The sequence below is a fragment of the Symphalangus syndactylus genome, chromosome 10 (genome assembly GCF_028878055.3).
Source record: "Symphalangus syndactylus isolate Jambi chromosome 10, NHGRI_mSymSyn1-v2.1_pri, whole genome shotgun sequence".
NCBI classification, from domain to species: Eukaryota; Metazoa; Chordata; class Mammalia; order Primates; family Hylobatidae; genus Symphalangus; species Symphalangus syndactylus.
In genome coordinates this window covers 95942600-95965218 of record NC_072432.2, presented here as the reverse complement: position 1 = coordinate 95965218, position 22619 = coordinate 95942600, and the positions used below count along the sequence as shown (strand labels likewise).

Sequence of the window (22619 nt, the reverse complement as noted above, 5' to 3'; positions counted from 1 at the left end):
TCTAAGATGTCTAAGAATCTTTGGCCAAGTTCTTTTTATTTATATGAACATAACTAGAACTATGCGTTTTTGGCCTTTTGACAAAATTACCTGTAACCTTTTCCCCTCTTTCTTCATTTCAGATCTGAATCTGTTAATTATCCTCTTGATTCTGTCCCTTCCTAATTGGATTTTCCTCTAGCGATATACTCAAATTTCTCTCATCTATTATATGTTTTTCCTAACTTTTTCCCACTAGGGAAGCAGCCATAAAGGCAAAGGTCCATAACTGTTACCTTCACTTTTTGAAAGGTATTCACCCCTTAACCCAGTTTCTGCCTGTCAATTCTACTGAAATGGCTTCTTTTTAAAGACAAAAAAAAATTATTAAGGTATAATACACATTCAGCAAAGTGCTATAATCTTAAGTATATGGCTCAATGAATTTTTCCATGTGTATACATTCACGTAGCTGCCAACCAGAACAAGACATGGAATCTTTTCATCAGCTGAAGACTCCCTCATTCCCCTGATAGTAACTATTCTTCCCTAGAGGTAACTTCTGATGTTTGTCACCATAAATTTTTGTTTACTTGTTTACTGAGGTATAAGATACATGTAGTAAAGTGCGTGAAGTGTACTTTTTTTTTTTTTTTTTTTTTTTTTTGATACGGCATCTCGCTGCGTCACCCAGGCCGGAGTACAGTGGTGCGATCTCGGCTCACTGCAAGCTCCACCTCCCGGGTTCACGTCATTCTCTTGCCTCAGCCTCCTGAGTAGCTGGGACTACAGGTGCCCACCACCACGCCCAGCTAATTTTTTTGTATTTTTAGTAGAGTCAGGGTTTCACCGTGTTAGCCAGGATGGACTCGATCTCCTGACCTCGTGATCCACCCACCTCAGCTTCCCAAAGTGCTGGGATTAGAGGCATGAGCCACTGCACCAGGCTGAAGTGTACTATTCTTAAGTATATGGCTTGATTTCTTTTAACCTATGAATACACCTATATAACTATTCTCTAGAAAAAGATCTGGAACATTTAATGGCTTTTATAAAAAATAGCAGCTTTATTGAGATATAATTGACATACCATGGAATACATTTTTAAAGTATACAGTTCAGTAGCTTTTAGTGTATTCATAGTTGTGCAATTGTCATCACTATTTAATTTCAGAACACTTTCATTACACCAAAGAAAAACACTATACTCATTATCAGTCACTCCCCATTTCCTTCTTCCTGAAGGCTCTGCAACCATTAAACTACTTTCTATTTCTATAAATTTGCCTATTCTGGAAGTTTCATATAAATGGAATCATACTGTAGTGGCCTTTCATTTGACAGGCTTCTTCACTGGTGTAATATTTTCAAGGCTCATCCATGTTGTCACATATATCATACTTCATTCCTTTTTTTCTGACTGCAGCCTCGACCTCCAGAGTTGAAGGTATCCTCCCACCTCAGCCTCCCAAGTGCACAACCATGCCTCCCAAATGTGCACCACCATGCCCAGCTAATTTTTCTATCTTTTGTAGAGATAGGGTTTTGCTATGTCACCCAGGTTGATCTTAAACTCCAGGGTTTGAGCGATCTGCCTGCCTTGGGATTACAGGTGTGAGCCATGGTACCTGGCCCCTTCATTCCTTTTCATTGCTGAATATTCCATTCTATGGGCAATACCACATTTTGTTTATCCTTTCATCAGGTGATGGACATTTGGGTTGTTTCTAGTTTTTGGCTACTATAAATAATGCTATATGAACACTCATGAATGCATTTCTGTGTGGGCATATACTTTGAATTCTCGTAGGCATATACTTAGGAGTAGAATTGCTCGAATTTTTGTTAACTCTATGTTTAACATTTTTAAAGAACTGCCAAATTGTTTTCCAAAGTGGCTGCACTTGTGAGGGCGATCTGGCTGCAACATCTCTCACTCCATTTATTGCCAGGGTTGATTTGGCTGATCTGGCTGGCTAGGCGGGTGTCCCCTTCCTCCCTCACTGCTCCATGTGAGTCCTTCCCGAAGCTCCATGCTCGGTTGAAGAGCATGACCATCCCCAATAGAGGAGGACTGGTCTTTGGGCAAGGGTATACGAGTAGCTGCACTCCCCTGCTAGAACCTCTAAACAAGCTCTCAAGGTCCAAAGTGGCTGCACCATCTTACATTCTCACCAGCAATGTATGAGGGCTCCAGTTTCTTCACATTCTCACCAACACTTGTTTTTGCCCATTTAAAAAATTACAGCCATCCTAGTGGTTGTGATGTGGTATCTCATTCCTGTTCCTGTATCTGAAACATCCTTTCTTTCCTTGCCTATATTCACCTATTGAAAACCTATATTTCAAATAGTACCTCCTCTATAAAGCCTTTTCTTGATCACCCTAACTAAAAGTGATTGCTTCTTTCTTTAAATTCTGCAAACATTGCATATATATTTCTGGTGGTGTGTGTATTTCCCTTATATCACATTTCTTTGTATATTTGTTTTATAATTACACTAAAAAATTCCTCAATGGCAGATACAGTATTTTAGTGATCTCTGAATTCCTAGACTCCAAATCCTTCTAAGGAGGTGTGTATGAGGAGGCAAGAAGATAAGGCAGATTATGATACGTACAAAGAGGAAATATTAGTACATATTTGTGTTTTTGTTGGCTTGTGTGTGTATGTATGTGTGGTGGATTAAATTTTGGGGGTACCTGCAAAATATTCCCTTGGGAAAATTACTTAATTCTAGGAACTGGGGCAACAATGGAGAAGGCCAACTCATTATGTGCTACCCTCTGATGGAAATGGGGATTATTTACTTTAAGGATTTATAATCTTAAATGATTTTTATATCTACAGAATAATAATAAAGCTGTACAATGTTTTTACTTTACGTTCCTTCCTATTTTCCCCACTGCATAACCCAACAAAATTTTCTACTTAAGATCAATGTACCCATACTAGAAGCCATGTGTTGAGAAGTTGGTGGATGAAGATGGCTAAGGATAGTGCTGGTATCTAGATTTGTGTCAATTTTATGTTTGTTTTTTGTTTTTTTGAGACAAGAGTCTTGCTCTGTTGCCCAGGCTGGAGTGCAGTGGCGTGATCTCGGCTCACTGCAACCTCCATCTCCCAGATTCAAGCAATTCTTCCTGCCTCAGCCTCCGGAGTAGCTGGGATTACAGGTGCCTGCCACCACACCTCGCTAATTTTTGTATTTTTTAGTAGAGATGGGGTTTTGCCATGTTGGCCAGGCTGGTCTCAAACTTCTGACCTCAGGTGATCCGCCCGCCTCAGCCTCCCAAAGTGCAGGGATTACAGGCATGAGCCACCGCACCCAGCCAATTTGTGTCAATTTTTTTTTTTTTTTTTGGAGACAGAGTCTCGCTGTCGCCCAGGCTGGAGTGCAGTGGCGCGATTTCGGCTCACTGCAGGCTCCGCCCCCGTGGGGTTCACGCCATTCTCCTGCCTCAACCTGTGTCAATTTTTTAATAGTTAAATTCCGTTGAAATTGAGCTGTTTTATTCATTTGAATAACTTTTGACTGAATTCAGTATTTCTGTTGTAAGCTAAAAATCACAGCTCTCTAAACCTTTTGGGGAGGATGGGATTTATTGCCATAGTATTTGTTTCTTGTATTTTTTTCCTTATTTAATTACATATACGTATTTGACCTCTGATGGTCTGCTTCTGACTCATTAGCTTTCAGAAGCAATGCATACTTGGAAATATTTTTGAATCAAACCAGATATATATTGTGCTCATTTAAGATATATACCTTCATCTCTCCTAATATATCAGTTTTTTTGTTTGTTTTTGTTTTTGAGACGGAGCCTTGCTCTGTCGCCAGGCTGGAGTGCAGTGGCGCGATCTCGGCTCACTGCAAGCTCCGCCTCCCGGGTTCACGTCATTCTCCTGCCTCAGCCTCCCGAGTAGCTGGGATTACAGGCCCGTGCCACCATGCCCAGCTAATTTATTTTTGTGTATTTAGTAGAGATGAGGTTTTAACATGTTGGCCATGATGGTCTTGCTCTCTTGACCTCATGATCTGCCCGTCTAGCCCTCCCAAAGTGCTGGGATTACAGGTGTGAGCCACCGTGCTCCCCCCTTCTTTTTTTTTTTTTGAAAGGGTCTCTCTTTGTGGTTTAGGCTGGAGTGCAGTGGCACAATCTCCGCTCACTGCAACCTCCACCTCCCGGTTCAAGCGATTCTGAAGCCTCAGCCTCCCGAGTAGCTGGGACTATGGGCATGTGCCATTATGCCTGGCTAATTTTTGTATTTTCAATAGAGACAGGGTTTCTCCATGTTGCTCAGGCTGGTCTCGATCTCCTGACCTCAAGTGATCCGCCCGCCTTGGAAGTGCTTTGGGAAGTGCCAGGATTACAGGCGTGAGCCACCACACCCAGCCACCTTTCTTCTTTTCTTAAACCTTTTGTGTTTTAGTAGATTTGTAATAATGGTCAATTATTATCTTTGAGCAGAAATTAACGAGTATGTTTTTGTAGTGCAGTAGCTATGTATGTTTTTATAGTGCAATAAAGTTTGTGAAATGAGATTTGCCTACCAAGATTTTCTCCTTTCAGAGGAAGAAAAAGTGGCTTTTGTTAACTGGATAAACAAAGCCCTGGAGAATGACCCTGACTGTAAGCATCTTATACCCATGAATCCCAATGATGATAGTCTTTTCAAGTCACTTGCAGATGGCGTCCTTCTTTGGTGAGTTGAACTTCTGGTTAAGGAAGCTGTGTTCTTTCTGATTACATTGACGAGCATTCCATGAAAACTACAATTCAACTGTCCATTGTCTTTTGGAGTCAGTAGCTACTTAGGTCATGAAGAATTTATATTGCATAGAAAATGAACTACTGTATATCTACTGGAAAATTTCCAAAATTTTCCTTCAAATACAATCCCTTGTTTTTCTGTTGCCTTTTACGTGTATTACTATAATAATTGCCAGGAATCTTTTGAGTTATTTGTCTGATGCAGTTTTAAATATTCGCAGGGTTTCTCTTTTTCCAGTAAGAGAGTATTGATTATTGACTGGAACGGGACATGAGGAAATGCAAAGGGAAGATATTCCTTATTTGTACCTAAATGAAAATAATGTTTTGATTCAGCCTTGTGTTATCCTTGGCTCTTTGCATTCTATTTTTTCTCACTATATTGTAAACTCTCTGAGGGAATGTCTTTGTCATTGTTGTGTGTACCACAGTCCCAGCATACTTCTTTGGACAAAGAAGAGGTCTTTTCTTTAGTTTATAAAAAGTACAAAAGATTTACAAAGTAGAAAATAACCATCAAAAATATGCTTACCACCCATAAATGACTTATTAATATTCTAACACATTTCCTTCAGTCTTTTTTTAAATGTTTTTACTTAAAAAGGAAAACAAAACCTTACCCATAAGTACAGGATATTAGATTTTAGGACATTAAATATAAAATATACCTTGACCTCCACCTACAATTCTTATCTTTCTTTGACTCTCAGAGAAATTCCTATTATGAACCGAATGGGCATTTTCCTATTCTTGTTTTAAAAGGTAAAATTCTAAAATATAGAGACAAAATTTATATTAATTTCTCTGAAAATGTCTAAATTATTGGTCTTAGATGAATCTCTGGCTTCGTATCTTTCTGCAACAATAGTAATTTTAACAGTGTTGATACTACTTTATGAAACTTGGCTTGTTGGAGAATTTCTTTGTTTTAGACTGTGGAATGCTGATGATCATTAAGTGAAATAAAGACAAAACTAACATAAGGAAAATTCAGGGTGATGACTGAGCGCGGTGGCTCATGTCTGTAATCTCAGCACTTTGGGAGGCTGAGGCAGGAGGATCACTTGAGGTCAGTAGTTTGAGACCAGCCGGGCCAACATGGTGAAACCCCATCTCTACTAAAAATACAAAAATTAGCTGAGAGGTGGCACACACCTGTAATCCCAGCTACTCGGGAGGCTGAGGCAGGAGTATCACTTGAACCCAGGAGGTGAAGGTTGCAGTGAGCTGAGATCACACCACTGCATTCCAGCTCCCTCTCAAAAAAAAAAAAAAAGAAAAGAAAATTCAGGATGGTCAAAAAATATTAGGAGAAATGCTAAGATTACTATTGCAGTGAGTGATGGATTTGTTTTAGGAATGGGAATATTTCTTGGATTTTAAGAATTAAGTTCCTGGCATGAATTTTAGTTTAATTAATTATTATTATTATTTTTTGAGACGAGGTCTCTCTGTTTTACACAGGCTGGCCTCAAACTCTTGGGCTCAGCCTCCCAAGTAGCTGAGATTATATGCACGTGCCACCATGCCTGGCTTACTGTTTAATATTTTAAAGTAATGAATTGTTATTTTCAAAATTTATGTACTTTGGCTGTTTGCAATAGTAAACTAAAAAAATTTCTTGGAGTATTAAATTATTTTCTCTTTAGCAAAATGATCAACTTATCTGAACCAGATACAATTGATGAAAGAGCCATCAATAAGAAAAAGCTCACGCCATTCACTATTTCTGTAAGTATTTGCCCTTTGCTTATTATCACGTTACTATGCTGAGAAATATAAGACCTTTGTTGATGAATGCTTGGACCCAGATAAAACCTTTGATTTAATGTAATGTTATTCTCCTATAAAAACTGTTTTTTAAAGAGACGAGGGTCTTGCTATGCCCCCCAATAGAGCTCACTGTAACCTCAAACTCCTGGGATCAAGTGATCCTCTAACCTCAGCTTCCTGAGTTGTTAGGGCTATAAGCATGTACCACTATGCCCTGCTAATTTTTTAAAGTTTTTGTGGAGATAGGGTCTTGCTATGTTTCTCAGTCTGGTCTTGAACTACTGGCCTCAAGTCATCTTCCTGACAGTACCATGCTGTCAAATTCCAAAGTGTTGGAATTATAGGCGTGAGCCACCATGGCTGGCCAAAACCGGATTTTTATTAAATAAAAATTCAGTTGGATTTTTTAATGAATGAAATGAAGATTCAAGGTACTTTGGATGCACTTACTTAAGCTGTAGTATTCAGTTTATATTATTGTAATTGTTGAATTATTTATTAATGAACACCTTTTTGATGCCAGTGCTCTTATTAGGTGGTTGAAAAAGAACACTGCAGTTTTATCATTTCACAAAATTTTAAACTAATCTTTTTGTACTAAATTGTTCTGTAGTTGGCTCCTCCATACAGATCTTGTATAAGTCCAAGTATTTATACTTACCACACTTTCCCCCTCAAAATCTCTAGAACAATGAGTGGATATTAATATTTACTGAGTACTTACTGGGTATCAGTCACTGTTCTAAACACACTATGTAAATTATCCTCCCAGCAACTTTATAATAAGGTATATACTATGATTTTATAGATGAGGAAACTGAGGCACTGACAGGTTATACAGAGGCAGAGCCAGGATGTGATCCCAGTCATCTAGTGCCAGAGCTCATTTCTTAATCACTGTGTTATACTGCCCCTCTCATGTGGTGGTAGTAATAGCAACTATTTAAGGTGCGGTCACAATAGTAGCTATTAAAATTAAGCTACTGCTAACCTGTGTCCTTCATTTGGCAAGTGCAATCCTTGATTTCACTAAAATTGTTGAGTCTTCTATAGAAAGCTAGTCTTCTATAGACTATTACCCCCTGCATATTTTGGAAGTGTGCTATCTCTAAAAATAAAACTGCATGATAGCCTCTCAGATCCACTCTGTGGCTACCACAAAATACTTATAGAATATTTTTTCTGTATTTTCTTTAATGCACTAAATATAAATATTAAAAGTAAAACCAAGCAATAAATGTACACGATAGTAAGAAATGCTGTATTTCAGGTTGAGTGACCAAAAAAAAGGTCATGTATATATTCTATAAATAAGATAGATGTGAATATTTTCAGTAATCATGGATATTAGATGAAGATCCCAGTACAACATGTGAAACATAATCTGGCAATTGCAACTGGAAATAGGCTTCTTCAAGAATGGTAATTTCTATTAGTGATATGCAACATTATTGACCTGTTAGCAAGCATGGGACAAGAAAGCCATGTAGTCAACATCCAATTCTGTACTTCTCAAAGATAACAGGAAATGAGGGAACCTGTTAGACAGTCCAAGCCTAACCATGTACCACCGCCCTATAGAAGGCAGGGCCACCTCTCTTGTGTCCCAGTTGTTTGTGGTTCCCTACTGTCCCTATCTTTCCACATTAACACGAGTCTTCAGGAAGGCTGGGCATTCAGGGCAGTTGTCCATGGCAAGAATTGTATAGCAACTTCTCCATGGGGTTCTCCTGTTACTTCTTGTTCTTAAGATGTTTAGAAGTAGCTTAGTGTGGCCATTCCATTCCCTACTAACTGGTAAGGCAATAATGTTGTATTTATCAAGTAGAAACTACCATTTACTTGAAAGAAACATGTTGCAACTCCTTATTTTCTACTCATTTTTTAAAGCCAAATTAAGACATTTGATATGCTTGTAAAGCAAACATCTTTGAATAAAATTAACATCAAAAGTGGTTTTTCTCCTATATGACCAACACAACCCGTTGATAAGACAAAGCTGAGTTACCTGTTTAATGCAGTAAGAAAAAATACTTGCAAAGCTTTGTTAGTGTCTTGGTGCTAGGAAAGTGAGGGCAGCATCTGAAAATTGGAATTGTAGTTTAGGGCAGGTCTTTCGATATGAGAGGGGGCGAGAGGGCAAGATTGGGCAAGATTCTCAATACACCAGCCCAAGATTGGTGGAAATAGCAAGGGGAGGATTTTAAGGTGAGGAGGTCAAAGAATCTTAGAGTATAAACTGTCACTGATGTTTTCTTTGAAGAGTTAATGGGTCTTTTAGGCAGTGCCTGCTGTGAAAAATCAGACCTTTTGCCCAGGGTCAAGACTCCTGGAAGAATAAGATCATGCTAATGAAGACAGAGAGTAAAGTCATGCCAGTGAAGACAAGAGGATAGCACACAAGGTCATATTAATGTAGGCAGTAAGATGTGGTTTTGTTTGTCATTGTCCAGGCTGAGAGTAGTGGTAGGTTTTGGTTCTTACTAGTATTGCAATCAATTTAACGAAATTACACACTTCTTTTGGCCCACAGTACCATGCTGTCAACTGCATATGAAATGGGTTATTGTGAGATTAATACTATTATTGGGTTAATTTTCAGTCCAGTTCTTTCCCCTGCTGATGCATTCTGGGGAATTTCAACTGGAGCAAACATCATGTATGCTCTTGAAAGCAAAGAGAAAAATATTAGTGGTCATGCCTAAATCAGCAGAAGCTGTCTCTTGAAAGTTGCATAGATTTGATTTAAGGTAACTGAAAAAACATTTGAAGCAGGAGTGTTAATTAAAAAACACCTGAAGTTATTAAAAATCTTAGATTTCCATAAAGTATTTGCAATTTGCTGTTAATTTTTTCACGTTTATGTTTATTTGTAGTGAATTATGAGGTTATGAAAATACTGAAGGCTTCTCTGGTTCTGCTGCTTCTTTCAGGAGAACTGTATTTAAGTGAACATTGCTTAATACTACTATAAAAATAATTCAAAATGCTTATTTTAATCACCCCAGACGATCCCCCAAAGATACAGCCATTTATTTACTTGGAGCTCAATAAATCACTTCAGCACACTATAGGAGGAAGCTGCTGAAATATTCACTATGCTTTGAGAACCTCTATGCTTTGCTGTGACCAGCCCATTAAATTGTTGCTATTACCACTACAATATGAGAATGGCAGTAATGCATGGCGATTAAGAGGATGGGCTCTGGGCCAGGTGCAGTGGCTCACGCCTGTAATCCCAGCACTTTGGGAGGCCAAGGTGGGCGGATCACGAAGTCAGGAGATCTAGACCATCCTGGCTAACATGGTGAAACACCGTCTCTACTAAAAACACAAAAAATTAGCCGGGCGTGGTGGCAGGCGCCTGTAGTCCCAGCTACTCAGGAGGCTGAGGCAGGAGAATGGCGTGAGCCCGGGAGGCGGAGCTTGCAGTGAGCCGAGATAGTGCCATTGCACTCCAGCCTGGGCGACAGAGCGAGACTCCATCTCAAAAAAAATAAATAAATAAATAAAGAGGATGGGCTCAGGAGACCACTGGGATCAGACCCAGGCCTTTCCACTGTGGAACCTATCAGTGCTGCAGTTTCCTCATCTGTAAAATCCATCTTAAGAGTTACTTTAAAATTATCTTAAAACCTAATTGTACATCATTTTTTAAAGAAGTGCTTCCAAATGAACACTTTACAAAAATATCATGTTGAGTTTGAGGTATTGGCAGAACATCCAGGTAGACATAACCAAGTACATATATAGATACAGAGCTTAGAGTGGGGACTCAGAGGAGGTCTGGGTGGAAATAGGGATTTGAAAGTCATTGGCATATAAAGTAACAGTTAAAACCATGTGATTATTTTTTGAGTAGTGGTATTTTCGTTGTATAAATATTATGTTTATAAATCTGAAATTTGGCAGTCCATTGTTTCTTATAGATAATTTTTATAGATAAGACCTTAGAAAGGACTTCCTCATGTGTACTTTTTTTTTTTTTTTGGCAATTCAGGAAAATTTAAACCTAGCTCTGAATTCTGCCTCAGCCATTGGTTGTACAGTGGTCAACATCGGTGCATCAGATCTCAAAGAAGGAAAACCTCACTTGGTCTTGGGACTTCTCTGGCAGATCATCAAAGTTGGCCTTTTTGCTGATATTGAGATTTCCAGGAATGAAGGTAAGATCATTAGAAATATTTGCTGTTCATTGACATGTACTCGCTATGGGAAGAATTTACATTTCGCTGTTTTGCCCTCAGCTCTGATTGCATTGTTAAATGAAGGTGAGGAACTAGAGGAGCTGATGAAGCTTTCTCCTGAGGAATTACTGCTGCGATGGGTGAACTACCATCTGACCAATGCAGGATGGCATACCATCAGCAACTTCAGCCAAGACATTAAGGTTTATATTTAAATGTTCAAATTTGTGACATGAAATAAGGATGTGGAGTGTAAAAATAAAAAGGGTTCAGACTTAAATTTGAATTAAATTCACAAGAACACTTGGGATAGAAAATGAAAATTTGCATTACTGTGTGAAGTAGATCCCCCAATTATATTCACAAAATATATATTTTCTAAAAACCAGATATATTGGCTTTTAATAAGAACTACAACTGACTGTAAGAGGAAAGAGGTGCTAGCCTCAACAGATTAAAACACACTTTCTCATTTTATATGCCACAGATCTGCTAGATTATAATGAGGATGTCAGTCTGTTCATTTGGACTAATAATTACATCTGTTTACTGGTTTAACACTCTCACTCCCACTTTGCCAATAACCAGCTAACAGGAAATCAGATTATCTGAGGGCACAGAGAATCAGTAAACAAAGGGGATCTTAAGGTATGTGCCTTAACCAGGGTAGCTTAAAACACTTCCCTCTCTACTGGGAGAATCTTGTCAGGGAAACTATAACAGGCATTTCTGTCTAACGACAACTTTCCCTTGGTTACTGCCTGGATGGGCATTGCCAAGCCGGGTCGCTGTGACTTTTTTCTTCTCTCTGTTTCTTTATGTCCTCCCCCACCCTGCCCCCCAAGAGTAATCAATCAATGCTGGTTCTAATTCATGTTCCCTCTTTAGCTATATAACCTTCAGTCAGGTTATCTTTTTCCATAATGGCCTACAGGACAGTCTCTCAATTTGAAGTGACATTTTATTTCTCTGCTTTCATCTACTATATGCTATTATATTTGAAAGTTTATTTGGGAGATTTCTTTTATTCTGAAATCTCTGAAAATTCAGCTAATCAAACATTTATTCAGCTCTTTCTGAAGGGCATTATGCCCAGGGGATGCAAAGACTCAGCTCTTGAGAAGCTTGCCAATTCTACTCGGAGACAAACATGTACTAGAGGGATATTTCAGTTATCTATTGCTATATAGCAATTTATGCAAAATTTGCTTAAATAATGATTATTTCTCATCATTTTGTGGGTTGATGCATCTTGGCTGGGTGGTTCTTCTGCTTCACATGGTTTTAGCTGGGATTACTAACTCAGTTACATTCAGCTGTCAGTTGGACTCATCTGGAAAGTACACAAAGGCCTCAGTCACATGTCTGGTGCCTCAGTGCTCCTCCACAAGGCCTCTCTACATGGTGAGCTCAGGCTTCCTTACAGCATGATAGTCTCAGATCGTTAGACTTCTTATGTAGAATTTTTTTTTTTTTTTTTTTTTGAGACAGAGTCTCGCTCTGTCGCCCAGGCCGGAGTGCAGTGGCGCAATCTCGGCTCACTGCAACCTCCTCCTCCCGGGTTCACGCCATTCTCCTGCCTCAGCCTCTCCGAGTAGCTGGGACTACAGGCGCCCGCCACCACGCCCGGCTAACTCTTATGTAGAATTTAACTTTAAGAGACAGGAAGCAGAAGCTCTTAAGATTTGGGCATGGAAGCCCCAGAACATCACTTTCACAGCATTCTCTTAAAGTGAATCATAAGGCCCGTCCAAATTAAAGAGGACAGGAAATAGCTTCTGCCTTTTGATGGGAAGAGTTAATGTATGTATGGGGAAGAACTATGATATCCATCTTTGGAGACAATGACATTGGATGATTTAATAGTGTGATCACTGTTTACTTATTAAGGTAGGCAAGGGGTGCTGTGCACTACAGAAGAGGGGTTCTTAGTTCATCCTAGAGAATCCAGGGAAGGCTTCCAGGAGATAATACTTGACCTGAATCTTAACTGATGTTGATGCTTGGGTGTGTAAACAGATGGAAAAGTAAGGGAGGGTATCCAGGTGCAGGAAACAGCATTGCTATAAACTCTGAGGTGTGAAACAGGATTGCTTTGAAGCTCGAAGTGTGAAACAGCATGGTACTTTCAGGAACCTACAAGTAATTCTGTATTATTAAAGTTATTCCATTCTTTGAGATAGAGGCAATTTCTTCAGTTTGAGCACTTGTTTTCCCTAAATTCAATGATGATTTTATTCATTTTAAAAATGCTATTTCATAATCTTTCCTTGAAGGACTCGAGAGCCTATTTTCATCTGCTTAATCAGATTGCCCCTAAAGATGGGGAAGATGGATCTGCCATTGCCATTGACCTTTCAGGAATTAACGTGAGTGCAATTTTTAACTTTTAAAATATATTGTGGTAAAATAGACATAGAAAATTTACCATTTTTATCATCTTCAGTGTTCAGTTCAGTGGCATTCAGTACATTTGTATTGTTGTGCAGCTATCACCATTATCCATCTCTACAAACTTTTCATCATCCTGTAGGGAAATTCTGTCCTCATTAAACAATAACTCCCCATTTTCCCCTTCCCGCAGGCCCTGGTAACCACTGTTCTACTTTCTGACTATGAATTTGAATTTGAGTAGCAGGTACAGTCAAATTTAGAGTACAGTTCTCTACAAGCAGCCTTCCCTGGTAGAGCCCTCAGCCCTCCATTAAAGTTTGGTGCTTTGCTCTATGGAAGTTTTTTCCATGCCCCAGGCTCCAAGCCTCCATGTCAAGCCAACTGGCTGTCATGACGGAAGAAAGGGAACTGCGTAATTGTGACCTGGAGTATTTGTGGAATCAATCCTACATTCACGTTTCCCTGGTGCAAGGCAATTGGAACTCACCAGGGTGCTCTTGTGACTGTCAGCATATGCCAGGAAAGGAAGCAACAACCTGTTGTTAGATTTTTAAGCAATCAATTATCAGTTTTACCAGCTTATATTTAGAAATATACAAAATAAAAATAGATATTCCTAGTATTTATGGTGTAGGAAAGACTGATATAGATTCTGACCTCCCAAACATACTTCCTAGGAATCTCATTCTTTTAGCATAAGTTATAAATACCAGGGATGGTTCTATCTAAATCAGGATGTCCAGTCTTTTGGCTTCCCTGGGCCACATTAGAAGAATTGTCTTGGGCCACACATAAAATACACTAACACTAACAATAGCTGATGAGCTAAAAAAAAAAAAAAAAAAAAAAAACCAAAAAAAGGTGCAAAAAAATCTAATGTTTTAAGAAAGTTTACAAATTTGTATTGGGCCACATTCAAAGCTGTCCTGGGCTGCATGTGACCCACCGGCCGTGGGCTGGACAACTTGAATTCTAAACATTAAAATTTGGTCAGATAATAGATTGTATGAAAATATGTCATGTACTTAAAGTGCAGTATCCATAACATTTGGTTTTAAAGGCAACTTGAGTCATTACTAATTAATTATATCTCACATTATTATAATGACATATTTCAGAAACACAGTATTGCAATGCTCTGTAAAATGTGCAAATCATTTTAAGTAAAAAAATTAGGAACTTAAACTTATGGAAAATTTTGAATATATTCAAGAGAACAGACTTAGGATACTAAACTGTCAGGTACTCAACCCTCAGTTTCAACATCTGCCAATTCATGGTCAATCTTATCTCATTTATTCCCTATTTCCCTCCTCTCCTATATTATTTTGAAGCAAATCCTAGACATTACTTCATGGATAAATATTTCAATATATATTTCTAAAAGATAAAGACACTTTTAAAGTAAAACCACAACACCTTATCATACCTTAAAAAATTACAACAATCTGTATCATCATCAAAATATCTAGTCAATGTTGACATTTCCACTTGCCTCATAAATGCCATTTTTTCATAGTTTATTTGAATTAAGATCTAAAATAAGGTCCACATATTGTCTTTTTTTTTTTTTTTTTAGATGGAGTCTTGCTCTGTCGCCCAGGCTGGAGTGCAGTGACACAATCTTGGCTCACGGCAACCTCCGCCTCCTGGGCTCAAGTGATTCTCCTACCTCCACTTCCTGAGTAGCTGGGATTACAAGTGCATGCCACCACACCTGGTTAATTTTTGTATTTTTAGTAGAGACAGGGTTTCAACATGTTGGCTAGGCTGGTCTCAAACTCCTGACCTCAAGTGATCCGCCTGCCTCTGCCTCCCAAAGTGCTGGGATTACAGGCATGAGCCACCATGTCCAGCCACATATTGTCATTTTTTGATGTCTACAATGGTAACTTTTCTTCGTTAATTTAATAATCTGTTGCTTTCTCTGATTTCATTTACATGATTAATTATTTTGCAACTCTGGTGCACAGAATTAGGTAGGTTATCTTTGGTCATGATACACTCATATGGGTCTGTGCATACCCATTTTTAAATTTATTTTTGTGTGTGGTTGTTTGTTTTGAAACTGTAACAAGCCTCATGAACTCTCAATCTAACAGGAAAACTAAAACCTTGACATTACATTTTCTGTACAGTTCTTCCCTATTCCATCTCTGTTTAGCCCAGTGTGGTAACCACAGTCTTTCTTTTTATGTAGTTTCCCTTCATCCAAATGTATCCCTTACAAAATTAAATTCTTCATTTTACTTTTTAACTTCCTTTAAAGTTTATCATGTTATACTTAAATTTCTAGTACTTCTTTTTGAACTTGTATCTCTAAGAGTTATTCATATTGGATGTCATGGTGTGAATATACAAATTCATTCATCTACTCTCCTGTTTATAGGTATTTGGATTGTTTCATTTGTTTCCAGGGTTTTGCAATTGTGAAAGGTGCTTTTCCCTATGATTTTAATTTTTAAAATATGTATTTCAACTTGTTTTTCATCAAGAAGAGCCTTCTGGAAATGTCACTTAGTGTACAGTGGGTATGATAACTATGCCTGTTATCCAGAGGGCACTCTACTAGCTGGTCTTGAATAAGTTACCTATAGTGCGACCAGTAGGAGCTTACTGATACAATATTTGAGGATTTTGCTGAGTATTTTAGCAAAAAGGATAAAATATAACTCAGTTATCCCAGCAAGGAAATTCAGAGACTTTTTTCCTTTTAACTTAAAAGGCGTGGGGGCTGGGTGTAGTGGCTCACGGCTACAATCCCAGCACTTTGGGAGGCCGAGTTGGGCGGATCAGGAGTTCGAAACCAGCCTGGCCAACATGGCAAAACCCTGTGTCTACTAAAAATACAAAAATTAGCTGGGCATAGTGGCATGTGTCTGTAATCCCAGCTACTCAGGGGCTGAGAGAGGAGAATCACTTGAACCCAAGAGGCAGAGGTTGCAGTGAGCCAAGATCACGCCACTGCACTCCAGCCTGGGGAACAGAGCAAGACTCTGTCTCTAAATACATAAATAAATAAAGGAATGGGTAAGTTGACTTGGAATTACTACACATTTTGATCTTATTTTGAGTTATTATTTGATATATTTGTGGAAAAGTAATTGCTTATATATATGTATACCAATAAAAATTATGCCAATTAAAACTTCAATTGTAACCATTTTTGTTTTATTGTTTAGGAGACAAATGACCTGAAGCGTGCTGGACTCATGCTTCAAGAAGCAGATAAACTGGGCTGCAAGCAGTTTGTTACTCCTGCAGATGTGGTTTCAGGCAATCCTAAACTTAATTTAGCTTTTGTAGCTAATTTGTTTAACACATACCCATGCCTGCACAAGCTGAATAATAATGACATCGATATGAATTTACTGGAAGGTGCGTTCTTTCTGCCTTTAATTGACTTGCTGTATTTATCTTCTTATGGTATTGTCTTACTTCACTGTCAGAGATGGGGGATTGTGGTGAGAAATGCAATTTAGTGTCTGTAGGTATGTGTATCTATTGAAAAATTAAAATTATGGAAGGTGGTTGCTGGTTTTGGTTAAAAGAAAATGCTGGGGTAAATCTTATCTTTTATTTCTCCATAAGAGGTTAGTGAAAACTATCATACATTTAAAATATTCTCATAAATGATCACATAACAGCTCTACCACCAATATGGACAATGAATTATCTATTAGAATAAAATAATTATTAGGTGTTTTTCTCCTTTGAAAGTTCCAGTTTGACTCTAGTATTGTTCTCTTTTTAAGGTTTTTAGTGTACATGAAAAAAATTACAGTGTTCGTTATTTGTCTTTTGTGTGGTCTATCGTTATCTGTCTCATAATGTATAATACTTTCCTATTTTGCTTCATGAAATGCAGATTTGACCCCTCCTAATGTAGGTACTGTATTTAGTACTTTTCTATACTCTATAAATATATTCATTCTGAACATTCTTTTTTTAGTACCATTTATTCTTTCCATCTGGGTTGATATTTTACTTTTTGCATTGTTCATGCTGTGTTATTTCTCTCTTAATATGCCCATAGAATGAAACACAAATAAAACTTAATTAGAATAGCAGAACAAAGCTTTGATTTTGTACAATTTCTACCTAATTTGCCTTCTATAATGATGGGATATTGTAGTTGTAAACACATTAGAACTCAATTTTGAGAACTGGAATTCATGATTTGATGTAAAATCTTTATCCTTCTGTGATAAAATGTCAATCTTTGAAAGGATTCATTTAGGTTCTGTAACATATTATTTTGTATCAATTAGCTATGTTATATATACTGAACCTCACTGAAGCTTACAATATATGAATCATAATGACAAAACATTCTCAATACCCAGTCTTACTCGTTTGTTTCCCAGCCTTTCTTTTTTCTCCCACTCTCATACATACCAACACCCACAATGGTATCAGAACTTAAAAACAGTGGCAGTGGTAATGGCAGTTGTTGAAGGGAAAGGCAGTTGTCAGAGGAAGGCGCCAATCTTAAGATTTTTCTTGCTAGTTGCCCTGGTTTGGAGAAAGCAGGGATTCTTCTTGGTAGGGAGAATATCATGTGCGGTATTCATGATCTCAGTGTTCGTTCTCTCACATAACTCACAATTATCCCTTCTTTCTCAGTGAGACAGAATGAGAAATCAATTTCATGATCTTTTTCTGCTTGACTGCCATAACCAAAGTTCCAGTGTCCTTGTCACCTCATAATTAACAGTTTTGTGATTAATGAACGACGTTTCAGATTTCACAAATATATTCTTCGAAGAATATGAGTAACTCATTCTTCTTGAAGGTCCCGTAAAATAAAGATTATATTTTCTATGTAGATATGTAACTGAGAGGGAAAATAGACAAAAAAATGTAGATTTTTAAGCAAAGAGAAATTTAGGGTGAGAGATTAGAACTTGAAAAAAATAAGCAAAAGCAACCTGTTAGGTTTTATCAGTCTGGAAAATTTCAAAATCCCTGTCAGTAGAAGGCATTGTTTAGAGTGGCATATTAAAAATGATCTGCTTTTTATAGTCACTGAATTCTTGCTAGATATCTTTTCCAACTTGCTCGCTCTCTCATTTTTCATGTTTGAATTCTTTTTGCTAGTGTTCAGCATGCTTTTGGAATTTTTCAGTGTGAATAGGATTGCTAAATATTTCCATCATTATTTACTGTCTATTAAGGTAACATGGGAAATATTTATCAGTCATCTTTATTATGTATGTCGTCATGTATCTGCCAAAAATGTATTTGACTTTGACTGTCATTGGATTATTTTCCTCTGTAAATTTGTGTTTTAATATATCCTTATGAAATTTGAAGCTTGATCATATCACATCCCAAATTCATATGTTAGTATGTCCTCATTGTCAGATAACTTTCTCTCTAGGGAATTAAATAAAACACAATTCAATATTAAACCCTCACATCAAATTGAATCAGATATGTGGGCTATGTATAGAAAGATCATCTCAGAATTCATTTATGGTTACAGAAGGTACACAGGCCACAAACTATCAGACTTTGCTCAAATCATAGTTCCACTATTTAATCTGAATGACCTCTGTGAGCCTTGGTTTTTTTCATATATAAAACAAGACTAATAAACCTAATTTGAAGAGTTACAGAGCAAGCTAAATGTGATCATGAATGAAAGAATACAGTGGGTGTTTATTAATGGTCAGGGAGGGAGGAGGAAAGCACTTCATATGTCACAGCACATTTGAGTGTTAAGTATATGTTAATTCCTTTTTTCCCTCTTAGTAGCCTACTTCTAAGATATTTGTTATTTTTATTACTATTTTTTATTATTTGTAGATGTCAAATTGAGCCTGCAAACGAAAAGAATGTTTTATAGTTCTTTCAATCTTGTATATCAGCAATTAAGATTTTACTTCTTGAAATTGTATATCAGATCTAGGGGGAAAAAAGATTTTACTTCTAAGATTGCTTTAGCTGTCTATAATCCAGACAACATTTTCCAATCTGGAATACATATATCTTTGTAATGCTTTACCATGGCTGTTGCACAAATGCATAGTGCCTCTAGCTTTGAGCATTTATTTACCAAGACACTTTGAAATGTTATTAGATAAATAAATGCTCATTTATAAAATCTATTTTACTTTCCACATATCAAAAATTATATAATCAGTTGAGAACAATAGGAAGAAATATGAACCCCTGAAGATAGTTTCAGAACTCAATCAAAATGCAAGTTATTTTAAAATATTATTCACTGCATCATTAGGTTCAACAGAATTTGGATATTTTAATTAAAAATTAAACCATTATGGCACTATTAATCTTCATGATTTTAAGACATTTAGATTTTCCTAGATGGAAATAATGTAAAACTTCTGTAACTATTAGAAAAAATATATATCTATCTTTATGATAGATAGTAATAGAGAAACAACTGAGAGGTAAATCCAAATCAAAGGCATCAAGTTATTGATCATAGTATGTTTATATTTATGTCACTTTGGGGATAGTTCATAGATTTAATTTGTACCTGTTTAATAATTGCTACAAATAAGGCTGGCATGGATTCTAGAAATATTTAGTTTAGCTTGGTTCTTCTTAAAAAAAGATTCTCATGTAGACTGTTTATTATAAAGTGGTGGTAGCAGATACAACAGACTGATCAGTTACCTTTTATGCAGACCAGAGGGAACAAAATTTAAGCAAGAAATTATAGGGCTATATAATAGAGCAATAATTAAAGCAGATTCTGGGAAAGCTGTTAGATAATGGCATTGAAATCACATGAAACTACAGTGGGTAGATTATTTCCTGAACAGTTGGCACAAATAACAGAATCCTTTAGATCTGACAAGGCTTGGGTTCCTATCCTGGGTGTGCAGGTTTATACTGTCTTTGGCACTCAATGTGAAGATGACTGTTGCAATGGCTCTATATGAACGAGCCCCTGGAACGCAGATGATTATAGATTTATGTGCCAAATTGTCCTGTGAGTCTCACATGGGCCAAAATCTAGAGAGTGACTTGAACTTGCCTATAACTTAGAAGCGATGACAGGTATAAATGTTTCAGTTTTTCAGGAGTCTGGTGATAAGATGTAAACTAGGCCATTCCACTGTCTAATAACTTTGCCAAAGAACAAATAATCATGATAGTTACTTAGAACTATTTGCAATCAGGAGATGACTAGAAGGCAGACAGTGGCAGAGCCCGCCCACATCCCTGCTCACTTTGTGGTATACCATAACCCCCATTTTCCTTATAGATGATGTAAGCACTGTTACAAAGGGAATGCTCAGGAAGGTAAGGTTAAATAACAGCACCTGAAGGAGTTACCTCCTTCAAGGGATCTTTGAGGTCCAGGAGCTTACTATGATGAAATGTGTCTTTCTGTTATCAGCCTGTATTGGGTCTGTGTTCCTTACGTATTATCAGTAATGATAATCTAAACTAACTCAGGAAGCCTGTAAAATAGTTATATTCCCCTCATTGTGTGTTTTTATATTTACCTGTAATCCCCCCTGCCCTTCATTGTGTGGTGTAAAGTGTAGGTTTGTGTGCTGAGAAACTTTCCTATGTAAAACCATAATTTGTACAAATTTAGAAACACTGCATGGAGAAAGGTTTAACTTTTCTATTTGTGTTTAATGTGCTAATGTTACCCTGACTGCAAAAACATTTTGTTTTTATTAATGTTTAGTGAATCTCTTTTGCATCTAATCATAATTATAGACCACAGAAGTGTATCTGTTATTTCTAGGCAGAGAAACCCGTGGCTCAGTACTAGTTCACAGACATCAAAGGGAATCTAGAAGGAGAGATTTAGAGCAAATGGAGGCTTCCTAGATAGTAGGAAAGAAGGGACTTTGGCATTAAGAGACTTTTTTTCTCCCTTTAAAGAAACTGTAGTATCTAAAGAACCATGGCAAGGTAGGTTTGACCAGTTTGTACCTGCTAGAATGGTTTAACATATAGTTTCTGGTTCCTTTTGTCCTGAGTCATCAGTGTGAGCTTGTGTCTACTCTAGGAGAGAGCAAGGAAGAGAGAACATTTCGGAACTGGATGAATTCCTTGGGAGTCAACCCATACATTAATCATTTGTACAGGTAAATATTTTATTGTGTTTCAGCTTTACTGTCAGGGTCCAACTTTTCAAGTTTCAAACTGTAGGCATGTTTAAATGGAACATTTTCTCAAGTTGCAAGAATTTTAGCCAATTTTTAGAGTTTCAGGATACTGGGAATTGGCAATACAATGGATTTTAAAAGAAAGCTACTATTCAAAAAAGGAATAATAGTTATGTTTTTGATGATATACCTAAATCAGTAAAGATAATCTTTACTCTTTTATAGTTATTGATTATAAAAATAATTTCAACTTTAACAGATTAGAGTAACAGTAATAACTGATAAATCGTTGTTATATCAGTATTTTTATTATGTCATTTTTCATTTATTTTTGCCAAAACCTTAGTTATTCCATAATTTTTGTGTATATTTTTTTCTAATTTTAAAAGTAACTTGTTTTCCTTGAATAATTGTTACAGCTTATCTCATTCTTTCTTGTTTAAAAAATGATAACACATTATTGACATTAGTAGGGCTAAGAAAATATTTTACTATATCAATTCCTGGGCTAACGATGCATCTTTCTAAGTGTGGATGAGAGGAAACCATTCCTCTCTCTTTATTATACAATCTACCAGCCTGCCTTGATAAAATGCAAAAGAAGCCAACTTCAGCTAGTTGTATTTTTTTTAGAAAAAAGTTCTAATTAACTAAATGTATTAATAATTTACATACCCAAGAAACTCCTTAAACAAGATTATGATTAACTCCTTAAAGAAGATTAATGTCACAACAGGCCAAGTTCACGGGTTCACTGAGGATTTATGATGTTGTAATTTCTGCTCCTTTGTGTTTATTCACAATGTTCTTTAAAATTGAAAACCAGTGTTACCTTATTATGGTAACTGGCTTTGATGTGATAGATCCATATTTGTAAAGCTCTTGAAGAGTGTGTAAATTTCAGCTAGATGAGAGGAGATATACGTCAATTAGACCGGAGCTCCTGTTACAGTAGCAGGGAAATTAAAACACAAATATTGAAGGTGAGGAGGGATTCACTTTTTATGGACTGATTTGAAAGAATGTCTATAATATATAGTCAAAAGAAAAAGAATAACAGGTCTAGTATGATCCCATTTTGTTTACAATTTGAGTGTGTAGATATTTGTATTTGAATTTTAAAAGAAAATCTAGAGAGATACATAGCAAACTGTATATAGCCTGGGTAGTAGGAGTAGAGAATAGTAAGGAGACTTACTTACTTACTTACTTATTTATTTATTTATTTGAGCTGGAGTTTCACTCTTGTTGCCCAGGCTGGAGTGCAATGGCGTGATCTTGGCTCACCACAACCTCTGCCTCCCGGGTTCAAGTGATTCTCCTGCCTCAGCCTCCCGAGTAGCTGGGATTACAGGCATGTGCCACCACGCCCAGCTAATTTTGTATTTTTAGTAGAGATGGGGTT

General features: G+C 37.1%; 1 protein-coding gene across 14 annotated transcripts in view; it reads left to right on the top strand.

Moving 5' to 3' along the window:
• The window catches only part of PLS1 (plastin 1), a 134995-nt gene that overhangs the window by 94439 nt on the left and 17937 nt on the right, over positions 1 to 22619 (top strand). For all 14 annotated transcript variants that reach the window (XM_055295173.2, XM_063611303.1, XM_055295174.2 and 11 more), the window contains 7 exons: positions 4555 to 4687; positions 6405 to 6486; positions 10529 to 10694; positions 10776 to 10918; positions 12992 to 13084; positions 16292 to 16487; positions 21115 to 21193. In XM_055295173.2, the coding sequence (XP_055151148.2) occupies positions 4555 to 4687; positions 6405 to 6486; positions 10529 to 10694; positions 10776 to 10918; positions 12992 to 13084; positions 16292 to 16487; positions 21115 to 21193 (892 nt within the window). The remainder of the gene's footprint in view (positions 1 to 4554; positions 4688 to 6404; positions 6487 to 10528; positions 10695 to 10775; positions 10919 to 12991; positions 13085 to 16291; positions 16488 to 21114; positions 21194 to 22619) is intronic.